We start from the raw sequence: 16,893 nt of genomic DNA on the forward strand, positions 1-16,893 counted from the left end.
CCGACATTGAGACCGTCAGATCGCATCATTGTGGCCTTTTAAGGATTCAGCCCATCTATTTGTACTGCCCATTTAACAAAGGAATTGCGTATTCATTATCACGTGACTAGCAGCCAATTGGCTGGAATCGTTTATGCAGTTTACGTTATACATGATCCCAACAACTTGCACTTTAACATAGGACAGATAAAAATCGTAACAATATGTTACTCTTTGCATACAAGCGTCACGGAGAGTAGATGTACGCCACTTATCAATGCCTCTTCCACCGTCTGGTAAACCAATTGCGCGTACGTAGAGAATTACATTTAACGCGATTTGCGATGTGGTAGAAACCTTACAACCTCGTCATTACTAACACTTGTGTAGTAGCAGAAAAAGCGTACCACCCTGAGGAAACGACAAACGGTTCCATCGTAGGAGTAGGTAAGAAGAAATTCTTTTCTCAATCACAGCGAACGGAGACTTGTGTCGCCATTGAGGCTTAAAATTAATGAGAGATCAGAGTATCATCGGTAAGAATGAGAAGGAAAGTTGGATTTGTACCTAGATCAGCGACTGAAAAGAAAGTCATAGGAGGCACGTTACGCAAACGGGGCTAACTGTCACGTATCACCAGATGACAGATGACGAGACTTACCCACTCAGCACAGTACAATTCGAAGGTGTACAAGAATAACTTCTTAACAGTTAGAACCAGTTAATCAACCAAAAGGATCCCCAACTTAGTTGAATACAACCCAAATAGTGGAAAAGTGCGAGAAATGGTGTTGCAACTCACAGAAGAGTCGGAGACCAGCTGTTGGGCCAGAGGTAGCCAGGAGCTGAACACCACCACCCCAGCCAGACCGCGCAGACTGGCGTCGGTGAGAGCGGTGTAGAGAGCCACACTACCTCCTTGTGAGAAACCCCCTAACACGATGTGCTCCAACGCCACTTCGCCCGTCTCTACCTCGGCTTTGACGATCCGCGTAACTGAAATAACGTTTTCAGCGGTTCGAGCCACGGACAAAGCTCTTTCTAGTGTTCAGAGATTGGATCTCTTTGAAGATAACAGGAGTTTCTGCTTACACCAGGTATGAAATAGCCTTCTTACTTTTATGTATCCCAATAACTATGCCATTTCAGAGTTTCCATGTCTTATAACGTTGAAGTGTGTGTGCTGCTGTATTCGTTTAGCACTGAAGTCAGTAGGGATTGTAAGCCAAAAAATAAAATTTGGAGCTACAGTAATCTGCCTTCATCATGATAAAGGGACAAATAATAAATGCAATACCCGAAAATAAGGGAATAAAAGCTGATTAATGATACATTTGCCCCGCTTTAGAAGGCAAACAAGTAAATACTAGGTAATGGATTGAATCTACACAGGTCTGCCAATTTCACCTTTATAAAGTGCTTCGACCCTGAAAGCCAGCAGTCCACCTCCAACCACTTCCAATCCTATCTTACTTTTATTACGAAATTGTCTACTCGATTCTGCATGTCGCCTAGTGAGCCTCCAATGCTATAACTAGGAGAGGATGATAATAATCACTCAGGGGAATGCTAGTGAAGAACTACAAAGAACGAAGGAGTATTCCTCTCTCATCCATTCCTAAAGTAAACTTTCCAGCAGCCAGGCCTAACGACGGTTTGAGGTCATGCTTTGCCTTGTAAGACTACCTCTTCCTTCCAAGTAGTTGAATAGTGCTGACAACTTTACGAAGAAGTCAGCCTGCGCCCTGCCAAACTGCACCATATGGGGTAGAAAAAATCTGAACCCTAACTGATGGGTTTTTTGCAAGAAATTCATTAAAAAAATAGTTTTGATCCTCCACAAACATGCACGCACAGCACAGCTTTTTGAGATAAAGTGGTACACGTCTTAAAAGCGTGGGTAGGATAGTAAGGTAATAGTTGGAGCACAACCGACAACACGGTTCGCCTAACGAATACTGCCATAAAAAAGCAATTTATTATCAGATGCCAGGTAGCAAATAAAGTCAACATCGGCCTGCTATCATAATGTAAGAGGTGCGGAACAAGTTGATAGCATTTGGAGGCTTGCTGTTATTAAATGATGCGTGAAGCATGCTACCAACGGCCTTTCATTCTCCATTGACGTAGACCTAAACAGATAATTACATCATTGCGCGCGTTAGGCATTGCTGTGAACTGTTCTGAATGCCTTAATTTGCAAGAATTCAAAGTGTCGACAGCGATATGCAGTTCTTCACTCTTCGCAATTAAAAACAGAGAGCCTTCCTGCTTTAGCTTGATGAACCTATTCTGAATGATTCATCGTCAGAAGCAAATGGCATAAATTTGGCCATTTCTGAAAGGTACACTCCACTGCTGCCGCATAGTGTACCCTCTTTAAACGCTGCTTAAAAACTTGACGAGAAGGTTCAGTAACTCCGTCCATAGAGCAGGAAAGTTGGAGTAACATTCACCGGATTCAACTGAGATTTCAAGGTGAACTATACAATAACAAGGGAATATTGAGAAGAACAATGGTTACCATCACGATGCACTGATCCATATATACGCTCGGTAGTAAGTATGAACAATCGCATTTTTCAACACCTCATAAATCCCTCCAACGATGTAAACCAAAAAGGCGTTTGGTTACCTGATGCCTCCAGACTCGTATGCGCCACGACGGTACGCTCCTTGACCTTTTAAATACCCGGCTGATGTAGTGGATGGCTAAAGTCTTTGGTCACTAATGCTTGGACACTATCCTAGTCTCGAGTTCTGATTACTGATCAGAAATGGAAAGGGAATCTGGATTACGAGAGTTAAAATAATTTGAATGGATTTGTATTCCTCAAAGGTAGTTAATTTATGTACAAGCACAATGATTAGGTGAGAGATAGTAAAGAAGACAAGATATGAATATCAACGTAAAGTTTAACACATGCCAATGGTAACATGAAGCTACTGATTCATCAATTTTTCTCCATCACCTTTAAAATTCTGCACGCTGTATCCTCTTTATGAATAATTTAGAAGCCATAAACAGGTAGGGAACAAGAGCAAAATGGAATAAGGAATTACTTTGTTCTGCAGCCTTCATGATACCTGCCTTGTCTTGGGGTGCGTCGACTGTAAGACCGTAGATGTCAAACCAAGCAGGCATGACGGTGTTCTGGTTTATAGACACCTCGATAGGTTGCCTAAAAATACATATTTGGTGGGGCTTTTTCTTACGCATTGGGACAGATGACTTTACAATGCGGCGGAACTATCCTCTTCAACTGTTGACTCCAAATTCGCCTTGAGATTTGAGCTACGTTAAAGAAAACAATAGGTAGCTTTACCCCGTATCTCCCAGTCCATGAAGGAACACCAGCTAAAAATGATACAAAGACGGGATAAATTCTTTCGGTTTTATTTAGGGAGAAAATGCAATATAGTAATGGTTATAGGTACATATGGAAGGTTTACAAGCAACGCTGTCATACCAACTGGAAATCACTTTTCACAAAAACGACATGGCTACGGTAAACCGACACGCTGTGTTGCATAACTTTACATAGAAGTACGAAAAAAACAACACCTCAAACAATTTGTTGGTGACACAACAAAAAGCAGGAGAAGGCTTACTGTTGATCTGTGCTCTGCTCGTGATTTGATAACTTCCGCAGTAATACACTCAACCTGGGAATCCCTCGCATAGTGGCCGCAGAACCAATTCCCCATTACCTGGACGTGTAAACTAAAACACCTGGACGCCACCACAAAGAGAGTTGAAATCGGCGGGCTAAACATGTACCAAGATAATTTTTTTGGCATTAGCGCAAATACATTACTCAATATTAACAAACAAATATGCAAAACAAAAATCTTAATGCCTAAAGAATGTGTGCTTCTTGCTATTTAATTACCGAAGCACAAAAAAAATCTTATCCAAAGTCTTACACCCCACGAGTTTACCAAGTAATTAACAGTAAGACGTAATACCTCCACGTGCACACCCGCCTCGCCATATTGTAATACGATAGTGGTTTATCCCTCGGTTCTGGTGAGGCGCCAATTTTGTACTTTGAACTAGCCCCATTGTACCTCGCTGTGTGGGCTGGCCTTTTGGGCCATGCCAATAGCCCAGACACCTTCTCCGTGCTGAATACATATATATTCTGCCCGAATATTGTGTCTTCTTTCGTCTTCAGGGAGTCTTGGGACGCTACAATATTCCCCCAACCCCCGTAGAACGTCACATACAACCGCCCCAACGCACCACCCGAGGAAACACACCGACCTCAACCCCCACCACCTCGCCGATACCGAAAAGCCCCCCACTACGAACAACGACCACTCCGAGGCCCCAGGCCTCATCGCCTAAACAAGCACAGAAAAAGAGCTAACTACAGCCCTACAACGTCCATTACACAGGTCTGTACAGATCTCAAATGCCCACAGATACGAGACACGCAAATCCAATCAATCCAATTCAATTCAATTCATCAATCTGCAAGAGGGCATTTTGGACCTTTTGCAGCACCGCCGCATTGGTGCCCTGACAGGAACTGGGTAGATAGGGTGGGAGAACAGTCACAACACCGTCGTAGAGAACAACTTTCCCATCTTCTTCCGCCTTCGCCGCAAAAGGACCGAAATGGCGTAGCACCAACTTCCGACGCAGGTCCAGACTGTTCGCTCTGCTCACCTCCACTTCCGCCTTCACTACTGATGCGTAAATCTCTTCCAGTTTGGATTTCACCTCCGTTGGAAGGGGTGGATAGTCAGCTAAGACCTGCAAAATCACAAATTCCTGACGATTAAATACACGCCAGATAGCATTAGGAGACCGCAGAAGATTAAGATGAGACTAGAAATCAGGCAATGTCTTCCTTCTCTCCCTCTCCCATCCTAACGCGAAAATTTCACCAATGGGAAACTTTAACGTCAGTTTGAGATTTCGCATAGTAATGTATGAATACCACCTCTGCCTAACCGATTGACCACTTCTATCGTTTTTTGCACACGCCTTCAAGCTGCACTGTATTTAGTGCTGGGTAGATCTCAGTCGCAAGTACTTGACTCTCAGCAAGTGGACAAGACATTAGTGAAACATTTCATCTCTGGTGCACCACACCCAAGGCAAAGAGCCTTATTAGGATTGTTTAAAACATTAGAATAAGTGGAGGAGACGGGTAGCTTACTAAAAACCGCATGGGAAAGTTGTTGGCACCCTGCCTTGGAGAAATTCAAACTAGACAAGCCGTTAAGTAAAAAAGAGAATAATTCAATAGAATATCGTGCACTGAGGTCTCCAAACTCGCTAGCCCGGAAAAATAAGAAGGTTCACATTCTTAAAGAAAAGATCGTGACTATTATCTGGCAAATGTATCCAATCAAGCCAAAGGTGGAACGGAATAGGAATTTGAAGACCCATACAGAAGATTAATGGTAAGAAGTGCATGAACTGGTTGCCAGCGTCACATATATGTGGCATATGTTGTTTGTCAGTTCATGTTAGCTACGATTTTATCCAATCGAGTTTAGAACTATCAATGGACTCGGAGTTAGGCATTTGTTCTATCGTTAAAAAAACCGCTTCTAATAAAGCCGACATTCAAATACTGAATTCAAGAACGTCATCATTCTAAACCAAAACCCTATTAAAATATCTGTTATGAGCGCAAAACAATATGATAGAAATGGCCAGTGATTCATCATGCCTTCTTGAAATAGATCATAGGTCTAGCACTTTCACCACCAAGATCTGCCTCGAAGGAAAATCAACCAATGCAGTCCACAAATGATGCTCTGTCTAAAAAAATGATGGTCGAAACTGGGCAAATCCCACGTCACACATACGTGGCACTGTTGCAGAACGCGCCAACGTCCTACTTGTCAACTCACCAGACGAGTAATTATTAAGAGAGAAGAAAAATGAGCACTCACGTCGACTTTTTCGATCGACCAACCACAAACAAAGATGATTTTCCCTTCTGGAATAGAACAGAGAGCAAGATCGGAATTGTCGCAACCTCCACCGCTTCCATCAGAGGCTCCACAGAAGTAACCCCTGAACTCCACCGAGTTACAGCATCTCACTTTCAACGCGGCCCATAATGGAGGCAGATTTTCCGCATCAAGGCTAATCCCCTAGCCGAAAATAAGCAAGGAAGACTTTTTTCAAAAAAAAAAAAAAAACCAGCCTTTTCGGTGAGTTCAAGTAACCGATCTCACCAACCACAGCCAGTGAAATAATTAAAAACGCAGTGAGACTAAACAGGTCCTAACCGCTAACTATAAGATCTGCTCTAATGAACTCCTAATACAACCAGCTGATCATTCTGATGGCATGAAAAACAGGCGAATGCTACTGATATCAGCAAACCATCAAGAAAAGGGACAAGTAGCGGCGGATTACTACCATTCAAAATGAAAGCTCTGATGCACAGGCAGAAGAGAAGACGAACAATCCAAAAACTATATTCACAGCTTAAAAAAAAAACAGACGATAATTGTCAAACCACTTCCTTATATAGAGAAGTGGTCGTTCTGCATTTTGAGGTCAAACAACTCCTGTTTGAGCTCTGCCAGGAGATTCCGTTTAGCCACGCAGGCAGTAGCCACCGCAGAGAGCAGATGTTGCTGGGCTACAGGATCAAGATCACAAGCAGAATGAAAGAGGCTGAGTGATTGGTTGGTGTCTGTGGCACTAGGAGTGGCAGGGGTTGCTTTCGCTCGAGGTGTTGGGGCCGCAGTAACTGTTGCAGAGGCAGGTGTGGCAGACGCAGTTCGCTGCCCCCGTGGAGAGGGTCGGCAGAGCTCCTTGGCCTCCTGAACTGACGCTCGAAGGGAAGTGATGCGTTGAGCGAGGTTTGAGAGAACTACACCACTTCCTGCATCAGGTGCATTTGAGGCTAAATGAGGATAAACATGGAAACTCGAAATGTTTTCAGTTTAGCATATCATACATGTGAGTCTGACGTCACAAATCCGTGCCATGGATTATTTCTGAATCTGTGGTAACAGACTGTACCAAATGGCTTTGAGTTCAAGATAGCAAGGTAGACTAGAGATGTTTGTCTAGGAAAAAATGCATTTCTTGGCAGTTACAGCACAAAAATGTATTTCACAATTGGAGGGTTAAGAAAACTGCCAATTATACTGGTGACATGTAGTGCTTTGACAGTCTGTTCAACTCTGTGTTTGGGTAGGCGGGCACTTAAGTCTTTGTAAATTGTACTTCCCCCATGGCATTATAGCAGGAGTCCATGTGCCTTGCTACTGACCGACTTCAGGAAGACTCGAGGCAGCCCAATTATCTATGGTTAGTGTAAATCATAAACAGTAACGAAACGTAGTTGGAACTATGGCCTAGAACACAGATTTTACGGTCCACTCCACCAGTTTCTAATCTTCTGATACAGTTTACAGGTGTAGACGGATTAGGAGTACCTTGGGAATAAGAATGGCTTAGGTGTTGTATTTATGATACATAAGAGAACTTCGATTCAAACGTGAAATCTTCTAACCTTAAGAGATTCTACAGCACTCCTAGGCAGGTTTAACTGAAATGAACCCTCAAGGTATGCAAAGGGGGGAGTATTATCAGTGAATACACAAAATTCATATCCTGACGCACGGTTCCATGACTGCTAGCTCCTCATTCGGCACCCCTTTAGCACTTCGTATGTGCGCCTGTCGTTTACCCCACTTACGAATGAGTGCGGAGGCCTGTTTGACATCGACTTTCTTCTGTGAACTACACATCGGGTCAGGCAAGCAAATTGGTACATCAGTAAACTACTAAAAACATAAAACCATCCAGTAAGCAGAAGGCTGATAGAATAATAAATAAAATAACCTAATTTTAGCAAAGCCGAAATGCCATAAATTAAATATTCAAGCTTTCCCAACAGTTTTAAAAAGGCCCCAAAGAAAAAGGTCCCTCACAACGACTCCAACAATTCAGGACTTTTGATTTTCATAAAGAGATGACAAATGATATAACAAGCGACAACTGTCTTAAAAATTACCGTAAAAGGTGAAGAAGCGAACATATAATCAAGATGCAGAGGATTACTAACAGCATAACATGTCAGATTATAGTAAGAGAGATAGAGAACTGATCATCCCTGCATTATTTACCATGATGGTATGCAACAATAAAAAAGGTTAACACCAATGGGAAAAAGAAGCTCAAAAAAAATTAATGTACCGGAATCCGTATAGGCGAACGCAATCAAATCATCGATGAGATCGGAGAGGTCAAAGTTGAACTTGTCAGGAATCCTTAAGCTGCAGCTACTGATATCGCCACCAGAAGCAAAAGAGGACAAAGATGGTTGCCGACCATCCATTTGCTAAATAAACCAGGGACTTAACGGTATACAAAAAATTATGAGACATGGTCAACACACATCTATCAAAATGCTTAAATGAAGAGCGGCACCACGTTGAAATCGTTTTGGCAGACAAACTGAAGATAGTAAAGCGGAACAACAGCATAGAAAAGCTACAATACGGATAAAACAGAGGTACCACAATCGCAGAGCCAAAGCGCACCAAGACAGCATCGATGCAGTGCCTGTAAAGAGCAAACTAAAACAAACGAAAAATTTGCCTAATATTTAATTATAGATAATTAGAAAGCCCAAAACATGTCAAAGTTATCAGCAAATTTTGCTCTAGCATTAACAAACCGTGCGTGATTCAGCCAGCATCCTTATAGCACTAATGGATATAGAGCACAACCTTACAAAAAAATTAATAACTGTCTGGCACAAATTCAGACTCGAATGCAAAGTGCAGCTTTTTTAAGCAAGAAGTCCCCGTTTCACAATTAAATTGCTCATAAACACATGCACTTCAAAAATACGCTACTCTCCATTGGTTTCACTAGCTATTCGGCTTCATGCATAGGGAATGTAAACCTAATTTGTATGTATGTGTAAGCTCAGCTAAGGCATGTTCTTTGCCATTAGACATATTTATAACCCATTCAGCGGGCCGTCTTTCAGTGAATATAACGGGTTTGACCCTAAGCTGTGCGTGTGGCTTATTTGTATGCGTGTGTGTTTGTATTCCCTCACAGATTTCTCATTATGGATGATCTTGGCAAGGATGTTGCATATTTTAATAGCATTCTATATTCAATTTTCGTCGAAGAACGTAGGGCCGAAGATCTTTACCAGGATATACGGAGCGGCTTAAAAAGAAGGTAGACTTACTATTCTACACATAATGCATTAGCGTTGTTCGCGTTGAAAAGGACAAGGATAAAGTTGAAAAGGGGGGAGATTTGTCTGGAAGTCTTATCCTGGAAATTGAGAACGCTTTGTCGAAGGCAAAAATTGCATTAGAAAAATCGGAGCTTATGGCTGAAAAAGCTAGCAAGATCTCAAAGCAAACAATTGGTAATCCTCAGGCGTACCGAAAACCCCAGAAAATGCCTTATACTGTTGATTTAAATAAGCCTAAATCTCAGATGGAAATGGTAAACCGCAGTATCACTTCAGGTAATCATAAATGCGACTCCACTACTTCTAAACATCGAGTGCGTACAGAACGAGCGTAAGCAACTGTATTGCACAATTTCTTCAGACCTTCTGAAGTTGATTTACTTCGCAGAAGAGCCCAGTCATGGCTGTCTACTTCTTTTTTTGACAATTCTCAAGCAGATGTTGCAGAATCTGACAACTTTGCTCAGGAATCTACAGGGTCTCCAAAAGTGGTCGCGCCGACCAACCGTTCCTTGTAATTCACCGTTTGATTTTTCTTGATGCTTTAGAACAACCAAAGCACAAAACATAAATGACTTAGAAGGCAAAGATTATTGGGACTTCGATTCGAATACAATTAAGCGTATTAATGACGTGATCGCTTTATCAAAATCCGTGGAGATATTTTCCAAAGAGGGCCAATTAAGTGCCAATGACACATCAGCTCGAGAAAGTTTCCTTGCTTACTGCAGCAATCTGGTAAGATAATGCTGATTTTTCTAGAGTTCTTTATAATTTCCAAGTTTCGGGATATCTCTGGAGATATCGACACCTCTGTTGCTCGTCCCTATTTCGCAAAAAATTTGCCAAAACTGGTTGAACTATTGGAGCAGTTTTTTAGAGTTTTGGACGTTGTTGGTGAGTGTGTTTGTATCTATCCAACTTTCGAAAGCTTTTGGTTTGCAAGTTTTCCCTGCTGACGTTATAAAACAGCAGCATAGGTGACACATGTCACTCAGTCCAGCTCTTCTTTTGAGCATTGCTCTCTGCGTTCCCCGTAACAGTCGGATATATTCATACCCTGCCTGAAACGGGAATGAAGACCGTGTAGTAGTTTTGCTCTCCCACTGAGGATATGCTTGATTTTAATGGTAGATCCATTCGGGAACTGCGTAGGTACCAACTGTGTGGTTTACATTGCTTAGTTCCGTAGCACACTTATGTATATGCGACTCTATTCTCATTGCTTCCCAACGTAGTGTAATTAGGCACCTAAGCAATGCCAAAAATCGTCGTTTCTACATTATCATCCTACATAATTACTGAAAATGATGATTTCCCTAAATTTGATCTTACTTTTTCCGGTCATGATTTAGGCACAGGAAGGATGTATTCGTCAAAAGATGACGTGTAAGGAACATACAGTCGCATGTAGAAACTAGTGACATGGATACTTTGTGCAGTGCTTCATTCCATTGTTCTAAAGGGTACAGCTGCGATGGATATTAGTCGTTTAAAAGTAAAATTCTACTTATGATTGGCGTCTTGGTGACTATTTTATCAACTAAGGTTATACATTCTATCTGAGCAAAGCGCGCACTACTGCATTTTTAGACTGGAACGTGGCCGCACCGGGACAGCGGCAGTGGCGAGATCAGATGCTGGAAAACTTTATCGCACTCTTCAACATTGCCGAACATTTCAAACCACTTCTTCTGGGCAACGAGAGCACCTGTGTTAAAGCTGCAAACCCGTCTAGACAAAAGGATTCTGCTCCATCGATAGAAACCATATGGAGGGCTTACGTCTATTCAGGTAGTTTTATCTTTGGTCCGATATGTAAACTTATCCATGTAAGCACATTTGCTTTGCCAATGAACTCTCCTGTTGTAGTCATTTTAAAAATTGAGACCTTAGAGGGAAATCGAGCATCGCGGTCCTGGAGTTTTGTTAGTCGATTGCTGCTTGAAACATAATTAAAGACGTAGTCTTTTAATCCTTAACAAAAGGTCAAAAACTCCCCTCTTCTTATGCCGAACCGCCGATCGAGATTCCCTCGCGTGCATTTCGATTAACTCATGGTCCGGCGGTTTTTTCAAATCACCCTGAAGTGCATCGCGATCTTCATCAGATGGTGGATATTTGGGGCGATATCTTCCGTCTCCAAAGACGCCTTAAATTCCTGGATTACATTGAAAACAGACTTCCACATTGGTTACGCCTAATCGCTGAACAGTCCACGTATGCTCAATTCTATTACTACTGCTACTTAAAAGCTTTCCAGTAGCAGTGCTGATCACTTACAATTATTGTTTTTGCAGTGAAAAAGCGTCGGCTCTGCGTCTTCTTTGTCAAATAGCATGTGATTGCTACCCGGTGATGGTAGAAAAGGAATAGATTTGTGGATTTTGTACAAATGTATGACTTCGCACGCACATTTCTACTACAACTCGAACCTTGATCGGGCACTGGAGATGATATTTCATTAGCTCTTTCCTTTTATTCTTTTCGCGTGCTAAAATTAAGTTGTTTGTGTGTTTTCTGAAGTCTACCACTGGAAGACCAAAATCTGAGTGAATTTATCAATTGTCTTGTGTGGGGTGATTGCGTCGCTAGAAAATTCCTATTTGTTCCAAACATAAGCTAGCAACCTCCACGGATCTTCAGAAAAGTGGTTCCGTAGCAGGGCTTAGGTTAACTGGGGGGGAGGGGATGACTTTCATCTATCTTCCCTCGGGAGACATAATCCAATTTGTTTTGCTTATTCGCCGTTGGAGGTAGTTGACGCTATTAGGGAAAGCAACATAGCTTTCTTTTGAATTTAATGAAGTCATTCGTAGCTAGAAGTGAAGGCATCACCGCCAAGAAAGTCAGGAGTCGGTAAGGTTGGTTTGGATGGTACTCATTTTAACTGATGAGAAGTGTAGTCTAAATTAATTTACATGACACTTATTTGTGGTTATTAATTTATGTAAATTGTACAATTGCTCAGGTCTGCTGTCACTTATGACATAAGTTGTAGATGCGGCACTCGACGAATCCAGTCACCTGTCATTTTAATGAATCGAATTGGCCAAGAGTTATCACCCAAGCAGAATTGAGGCGATTTAAAACAGACTAGATCTTGACACCTGAAAATGACGTCTACCTTTGACGGCTACTCCAGTTTCGTGGACTACAGGAAAGCTATTAACAACTGAATGGGCACTGGCCGTGGCTGCCGACTGTTCCTGTATGAAGATGTCAGATCCCTACTAGCTGTATGGAAACCAGATAGATATGGTTAGGCAACACTAAAGTTAAAACAACGTGACGAGGGGGAATAGATGAGAAACCTTATCTTCAAGAAACTATTTTAAACCCCGTCCTTTATTAAAAAATTCTACTTTTAGGTCAGTGTTCTTACGGCTGGCGATAGACATGCGTGATGGCCTGTACGTTCCTCCCATCCTCTAATGCAGTTCCAATCAGAAAGAAACTCTTGATCCAGTAGAATTACCAAGAGGAACTAGTGGCGTCACGGTCCAGCACATTCTCGGCTGTACGCTAATTCGTTGACTAGCACAGTTGGCTCGTGGGTGTTTCCTTACAGCACGGGTTTGGTTGTTATGGCTGACGCGGGAGGTTTACCAAAGGGAGACCCGGGGATGACGCTTAGAAGTGCGGGGGAGCTATGTGGTGCATTGATGGTTTGTTTAACTCTCGGTCCTGGTAAAGAAGGGGGCATTTTGATGCTCCGCCAGGCGGTCAAGCCCACAGACGATGCCAGCGGCCCCAATCCCTTTTATCGATATAGCATAATCATATGTATTTTGAAGCCTCACGTTTTAAAATATCGTTTGACTGAACTTTGGATGTGATTAGAACTTACCTGTCGAATGGCCCGGATTGTATTTAGAGAGGGGCTATAGAAGCTTCCCATTGAATTTGGTGTAAAGTACTTGGAGAAAACATGGAATGCACAATCATTGGTGCAAATAAATTCTAGCGATGAGTCAGCCAAGAATAGATACATCAGTTTCAAAAGGCAAGACATCGACCTCTACCTTCTGCTATAAATTGACTTGTAGCTGTTGCACTTGGGGTTTCTGTGCTCGAGTCGTCTCAATCCTCTTGCAATTCCAAATAATTAATTAATGTGTAGACTTCAGGCCCTGTTTAGCGCCCCGAGGCTTCCCTGAAGGTCAAAAGAGACATCATACTTGGGCGGAATATGGATCACCAACTTACAGAAGGGCTTAGAGCTACTGGCATGACCCAGAGACCAGGCCACCTGGCTAAGGTACTATGGGGGAGACTCAAAGTGACTCCTCTACAAGACCGAGACTTAAACATACAAATAACTCATTTTATAATCCCTCTCTCCTTCTAGCCTCACTCCAGCACTCCTTTTGGCCAGCCTCCCACGTCAGCCATTACAACGCAATCGGTACCGTAAGAAAAACACCCACGATCCATGAGTGCCATTCATGGAATTTCCACTTAACCGAGGAGGAACTTGACTGCAATGTCCCTGATTCCCCATGGCAATTCAACTGGATGACAGTTTTGGTCTGTATGGGAAATGGATTCGGAGACGGGGTGATGTACTGGCCATCACGTGTGTCAATTGCTAGTCAGAAGAACACTGGTCTAAAAATAGTCATATAACAAAAGACAATCTTTAATGTAGGTCTGCAGTGTAAGAAAATCGCGTCCATTTCACCTCGCCACGTTGTTCTTACTTCAGGGCTACCCACTCAGTCGGCTGGTAGTGTTCACATAATTGAAATCCTTAGACAGGTGCGGCAGACAGCTCCATAACGGCCTACCCAGATGGTCAAAAGTCACTGTCGCTTTTGTTATTACTAGCTTTCCTGCAGGACACGGGATTAGGGGTGATTGCCGGAGTTTGACGTCATTTTCAGCCCTTAAGTTGGCGATCGTCACCGATTCCCTCATCCGCAGCATATATTCATGCTCTGTCACGTTGAGAATTAAGCATTCAGTAATAGAACTCATGACTGGTCTTTTAAGATCGAGTATGATAGATGAGAATGGATCAAAATAAAGGTGTAACGCGCAGGCATTCGCTTAACTGCCGAATGGTGGAGACTGGTGAATGCCGAGTCAGAGACTGCGCTTATGAGTCTCTCAGTCGATTTATTTTTGCCTATTTTATGGTAGAGAACCTATTATTATAAAGTAGTTCGGACACCGATTGGCTATTACTGCGCGAAAAGCATATCCAAGCGTAGCCTCAGCCTCTCTGAAGGGAAATCGCAATTCCCAGAACAACCGGGATCCACCTCCCATAACAGAAAGGTCTAGAAAGTTGCACGTGGACATTTTTCCAGGATCGGAGGCATACTTATCATCTCTTCTCCACCCTCATTACTTTTGGTCATGAGGAATAACGGTATGACGTCGTGAAGGCCACCCTCAATAGAAGTGAACATATCCAAAAACCTCGTAGTGCACAGGTGATTACTCTGATGATAGAAAGTCTAAAATGCTACATGCCAAACTTGAATGTCACATAAGAGGGGAAATGAAGTTGATGGATGAATGTTGTCGCGTCTGACTCCTGTTGCGGTTCACATTGTAGTGCCAGATACGAAAGAGCGACGAAGGAGAGCACCGCAAGAGCTTTGCATTCTAAGCGATTTCTGCTTCCTTGCCGGTATGACGTCTTCCACGTAACCGTGACCTTCCAATCTTTTTGTAGGCTGCGAATTCTGGTATGCCTTACAAAATTTCCAGAAATGGCTGCGGCACAAAACACTTATTCCATTAAGTAAAATCAAGTTGGGACCAATCAAATTCACAAAATGGCAACCTTACTATGATCTTCTAGTAAAGAGCATCAAATGACAAAGTTGATCCCTTCGATCTACTCTGATGCCACTTAAAGTCAAAGTTCTATGAATTAAGGAATAGACACTAATCAAGGTAGAGATCAATAAAATTCTTATTTACTCTTAAAATAAGTACGAATAAAAGACTCCAATTGAAGGCGTAAAAAGCGTTGCCAATGTGTACATAGATATTACAAAAATGCGCAGGTAGTGAGGCGGTGGAAGATTCTCTTCGGACGCGTAATTTAAAATTTAGGCATGTTATACGAATAGATTGCATTGATCAAATCCTGCAAATCACGCTTCAGATCGAAAGATTCGGGTAGGAGAAGGTTAGGCAGAAGGGTCTGCAGCAGCGTCAGAACCCGTTGCCTTAATACATGGACACAATGCTCCGGTTCGGTGCAAACCGAAACAACAGGATATCCTGTAGACGCTTCGCTTCCGAGATTTCTATTATTATTACTCAAATCTCGGATAATCCGCAGGAGATAACGGTCCAAATCAGCGGTCGTGCAATCAAAACCCTCCCTGACATCAGGATTGGGGACAAAGAGTTTTAGGAGGGTAAAGATTTGCTTTCGAAGGACGATTAACTCATCGAAAGCTGCCAAATGACGCGAGATGAATTTGCCTTCATCAACCTCATCCATCCACGATTCAAGAGATGCCGAAATTTTGGAGAGGACATCAGACGCTGTACAAGAGAGATATTCGGCAAATAAACAATCGTGAATGAAAGGGGGAAGGGTCTCCAAGCCTCCCTGGCTGGTATCGGGGACTTCTACGGAATAGGAAACTTTTAAGCTATCTACAAAATCGAGGAGATAAACCTCGTTGTTCTCTTTGTCCTCAATACCAAGTTGGTAGATCTCGTTCACTGAAACAACTGACTCGTCCGTTCCGTCTTCTTGGCACTCATCTACCGCCTTTCGATCCTTCTCATGTGAAAGTGCAAAACCATTTTCCTAATTTAAAAGAACTGCATTAAAAAATCATAGCAGCGCACATTTGAGCAATGATTTGCATCGATAGAAATGCATTTTACGCGATTCTTTAGAGGATGAGTTTTCGGAGAATCGTTATCTAGCAACGCGGGGATAAAACATATCATCATCTTACCTATTTCCTTCATAGCTGTCCTCATGCTTACCAGCGCATGATTAAGACTACGATAAATAATAGAGTTCTGCAAAACAAAAAACAGTGGTAAACACCTTTTAAAAAGAAAAAACGCACGACAGTAGTGTGATACACTACCAATTAGGTACCGTAGTGAACACAAATGAACACAAATCGTCTAGTGTGAGTAAAAATAACGCCCCCAACGCAATACCACCGAAATAGCAGCAAAATGTCCCAAAGATCAAAGATTTTGAGTAAGCCTTTAGAAGATGGAAAATGAGAACTCAGTGAAATCAAAGGTGTGAGGCAAAAAAACAGTCACAGGAATGATTTCGCTCATATCGTGAGCTGCGCTAAAAACCAAATGCTAACTTATGGCCAAGTTTAGGACGATTCCAACCTAAATAAAATATAAACCTTTACGAGCATCGACCATAAAGGATTAACGCAATAAAAGACACCAGACCGTAGACTGATATGTATATTACATCAAGAATAGCAGACGGGTGATTGGTTGAATCATTGACCAATTAATTTGTAGTACATTCGAGCTATGTAATGACGGATCTATCGCGTAAAACAAATAGGAAAGGTAAATCTCTTATAGAATATTTATTGACCTTTTAACAACCTAAAATTTTGCCTATTTTAAAAATTGTGCATTGCTGCATTGTTGCATTGTTGCAGCTATCAGTACCTGAAATTTATGTATATGCATATTTAATTATGTGTATTTGGGTTTCTGTGTTGCCCCTGAAGACCCA

The 16,893-nt window shown here is 42.2% G+C and overlaps 3 protein-coding genes across 3 annotated transcripts in view; 1 reads left to right on the forward strand and 2 right to left on the reverse strand. All coding sequences in view use genetic code 11, as the record gives it.

Moving 5' to 3' along the window:
- EGR_09770 (Acyl-protein thioesterase) overlaps window positions 1-8,669 on the reverse strand; it is a gene marked incomplete at both ends in the record, with an annotated part of 11,421 nt that extends 2,752 nt beyond the window's left edge. The window contains 12 exons of the mRNA XM_024499019.1: window positions 782-975; window positions 3,043-3,161; window positions 3,218-3,274; window positions 3,306-3,337; window positions 3,592-3,748; window positions 4,259-4,326; window positions 4,478-4,741; window positions 5,896-6,099; window positions 6,559-6,863; window positions 8,165-8,309; window positions 8,512-8,547; window positions 8,649-8,669. Of these exons, the coding sequence (XP_024346560.1) occupies window positions 782-975; window positions 3,043-3,161; window positions 3,218-3,274; window positions 3,306-3,337; window positions 3,592-3,748; window positions 4,259-4,326; window positions 4,478-4,741; window positions 5,896-6,099; window positions 6,559-6,863; window positions 8,165-8,309; window positions 8,512-8,547; window positions 8,649-8,669 (1,602 nt within the window). The remainder of the gene's footprint in view (window positions 1-781; window positions 976-3,042; window positions 3,162-3,217; window positions 3,275-3,305; window positions 3,338-3,591; window positions 3,749-4,258; window positions 4,327-4,477; window positions 4,742-5,895; window positions 6,100-6,558; window positions 6,864-8,164; window positions 8,310-8,511; window positions 8,548-8,648) is intronic.
- Window positions 8,670-9,050: 381 nt separating this feature from the next.
- EGR_09771 (hypothetical protein) lies at window positions 9,051-11,564 on the forward strand (the record flags this gene model as incomplete). Its single annotated transcript, XM_024499020.1, has 8 exons — window positions 9,051-9,166; window positions 9,199-9,519; window positions 9,550-9,702; window positions 9,737-9,926; window positions 9,971-10,085; window positions 10,782-10,982; window positions 11,177-11,408; window positions 11,489-11,564. The coding sequence occupies 8 exons, from the start codon at window positions 9,051-9,053 to the stop codon at window positions 11,562-11,564; spliced, it is 1,404 nt and encodes a 467-aa protein (XP_024346561.1).
- Window positions 11,565-15,249: 3,685 nt separating this feature from the next.
- On the reverse strand, window positions 15,250-16,652 carry EGR_09772 (hypothetical protein; the record flags this gene model as incomplete). The annotated part of the gene is made up of 4 exons (XM_024499021.1): window positions 15,250-15,972; window positions 16,014-16,090; window positions 16,127-16,173; window positions 16,618-16,652. 4 exons carry the CDS (start codon window positions 16,650-16,652, stop codon window positions 15,250-15,252), a joined length of 882 nt encoding a protein of 293 aa, XP_024346562.1.
- Window positions 16,653-16,893: the final 241 nt, after the last annotated feature.

The sequence above is a fragment of the Echinococcus granulosus genome (genome assembly GCF_000524195.1).
Source record: "Echinococcus granulosus chromosome Unknown EG_S00166, whole genome shotgun sequence".
NCBI classification, from domain to species: domain Eukaryota; kingdom Metazoa; phylum Platyhelminthes; class Cestoda; order Cyclophyllidea; family Taeniidae; genus Echinococcus; species Echinococcus granulosus.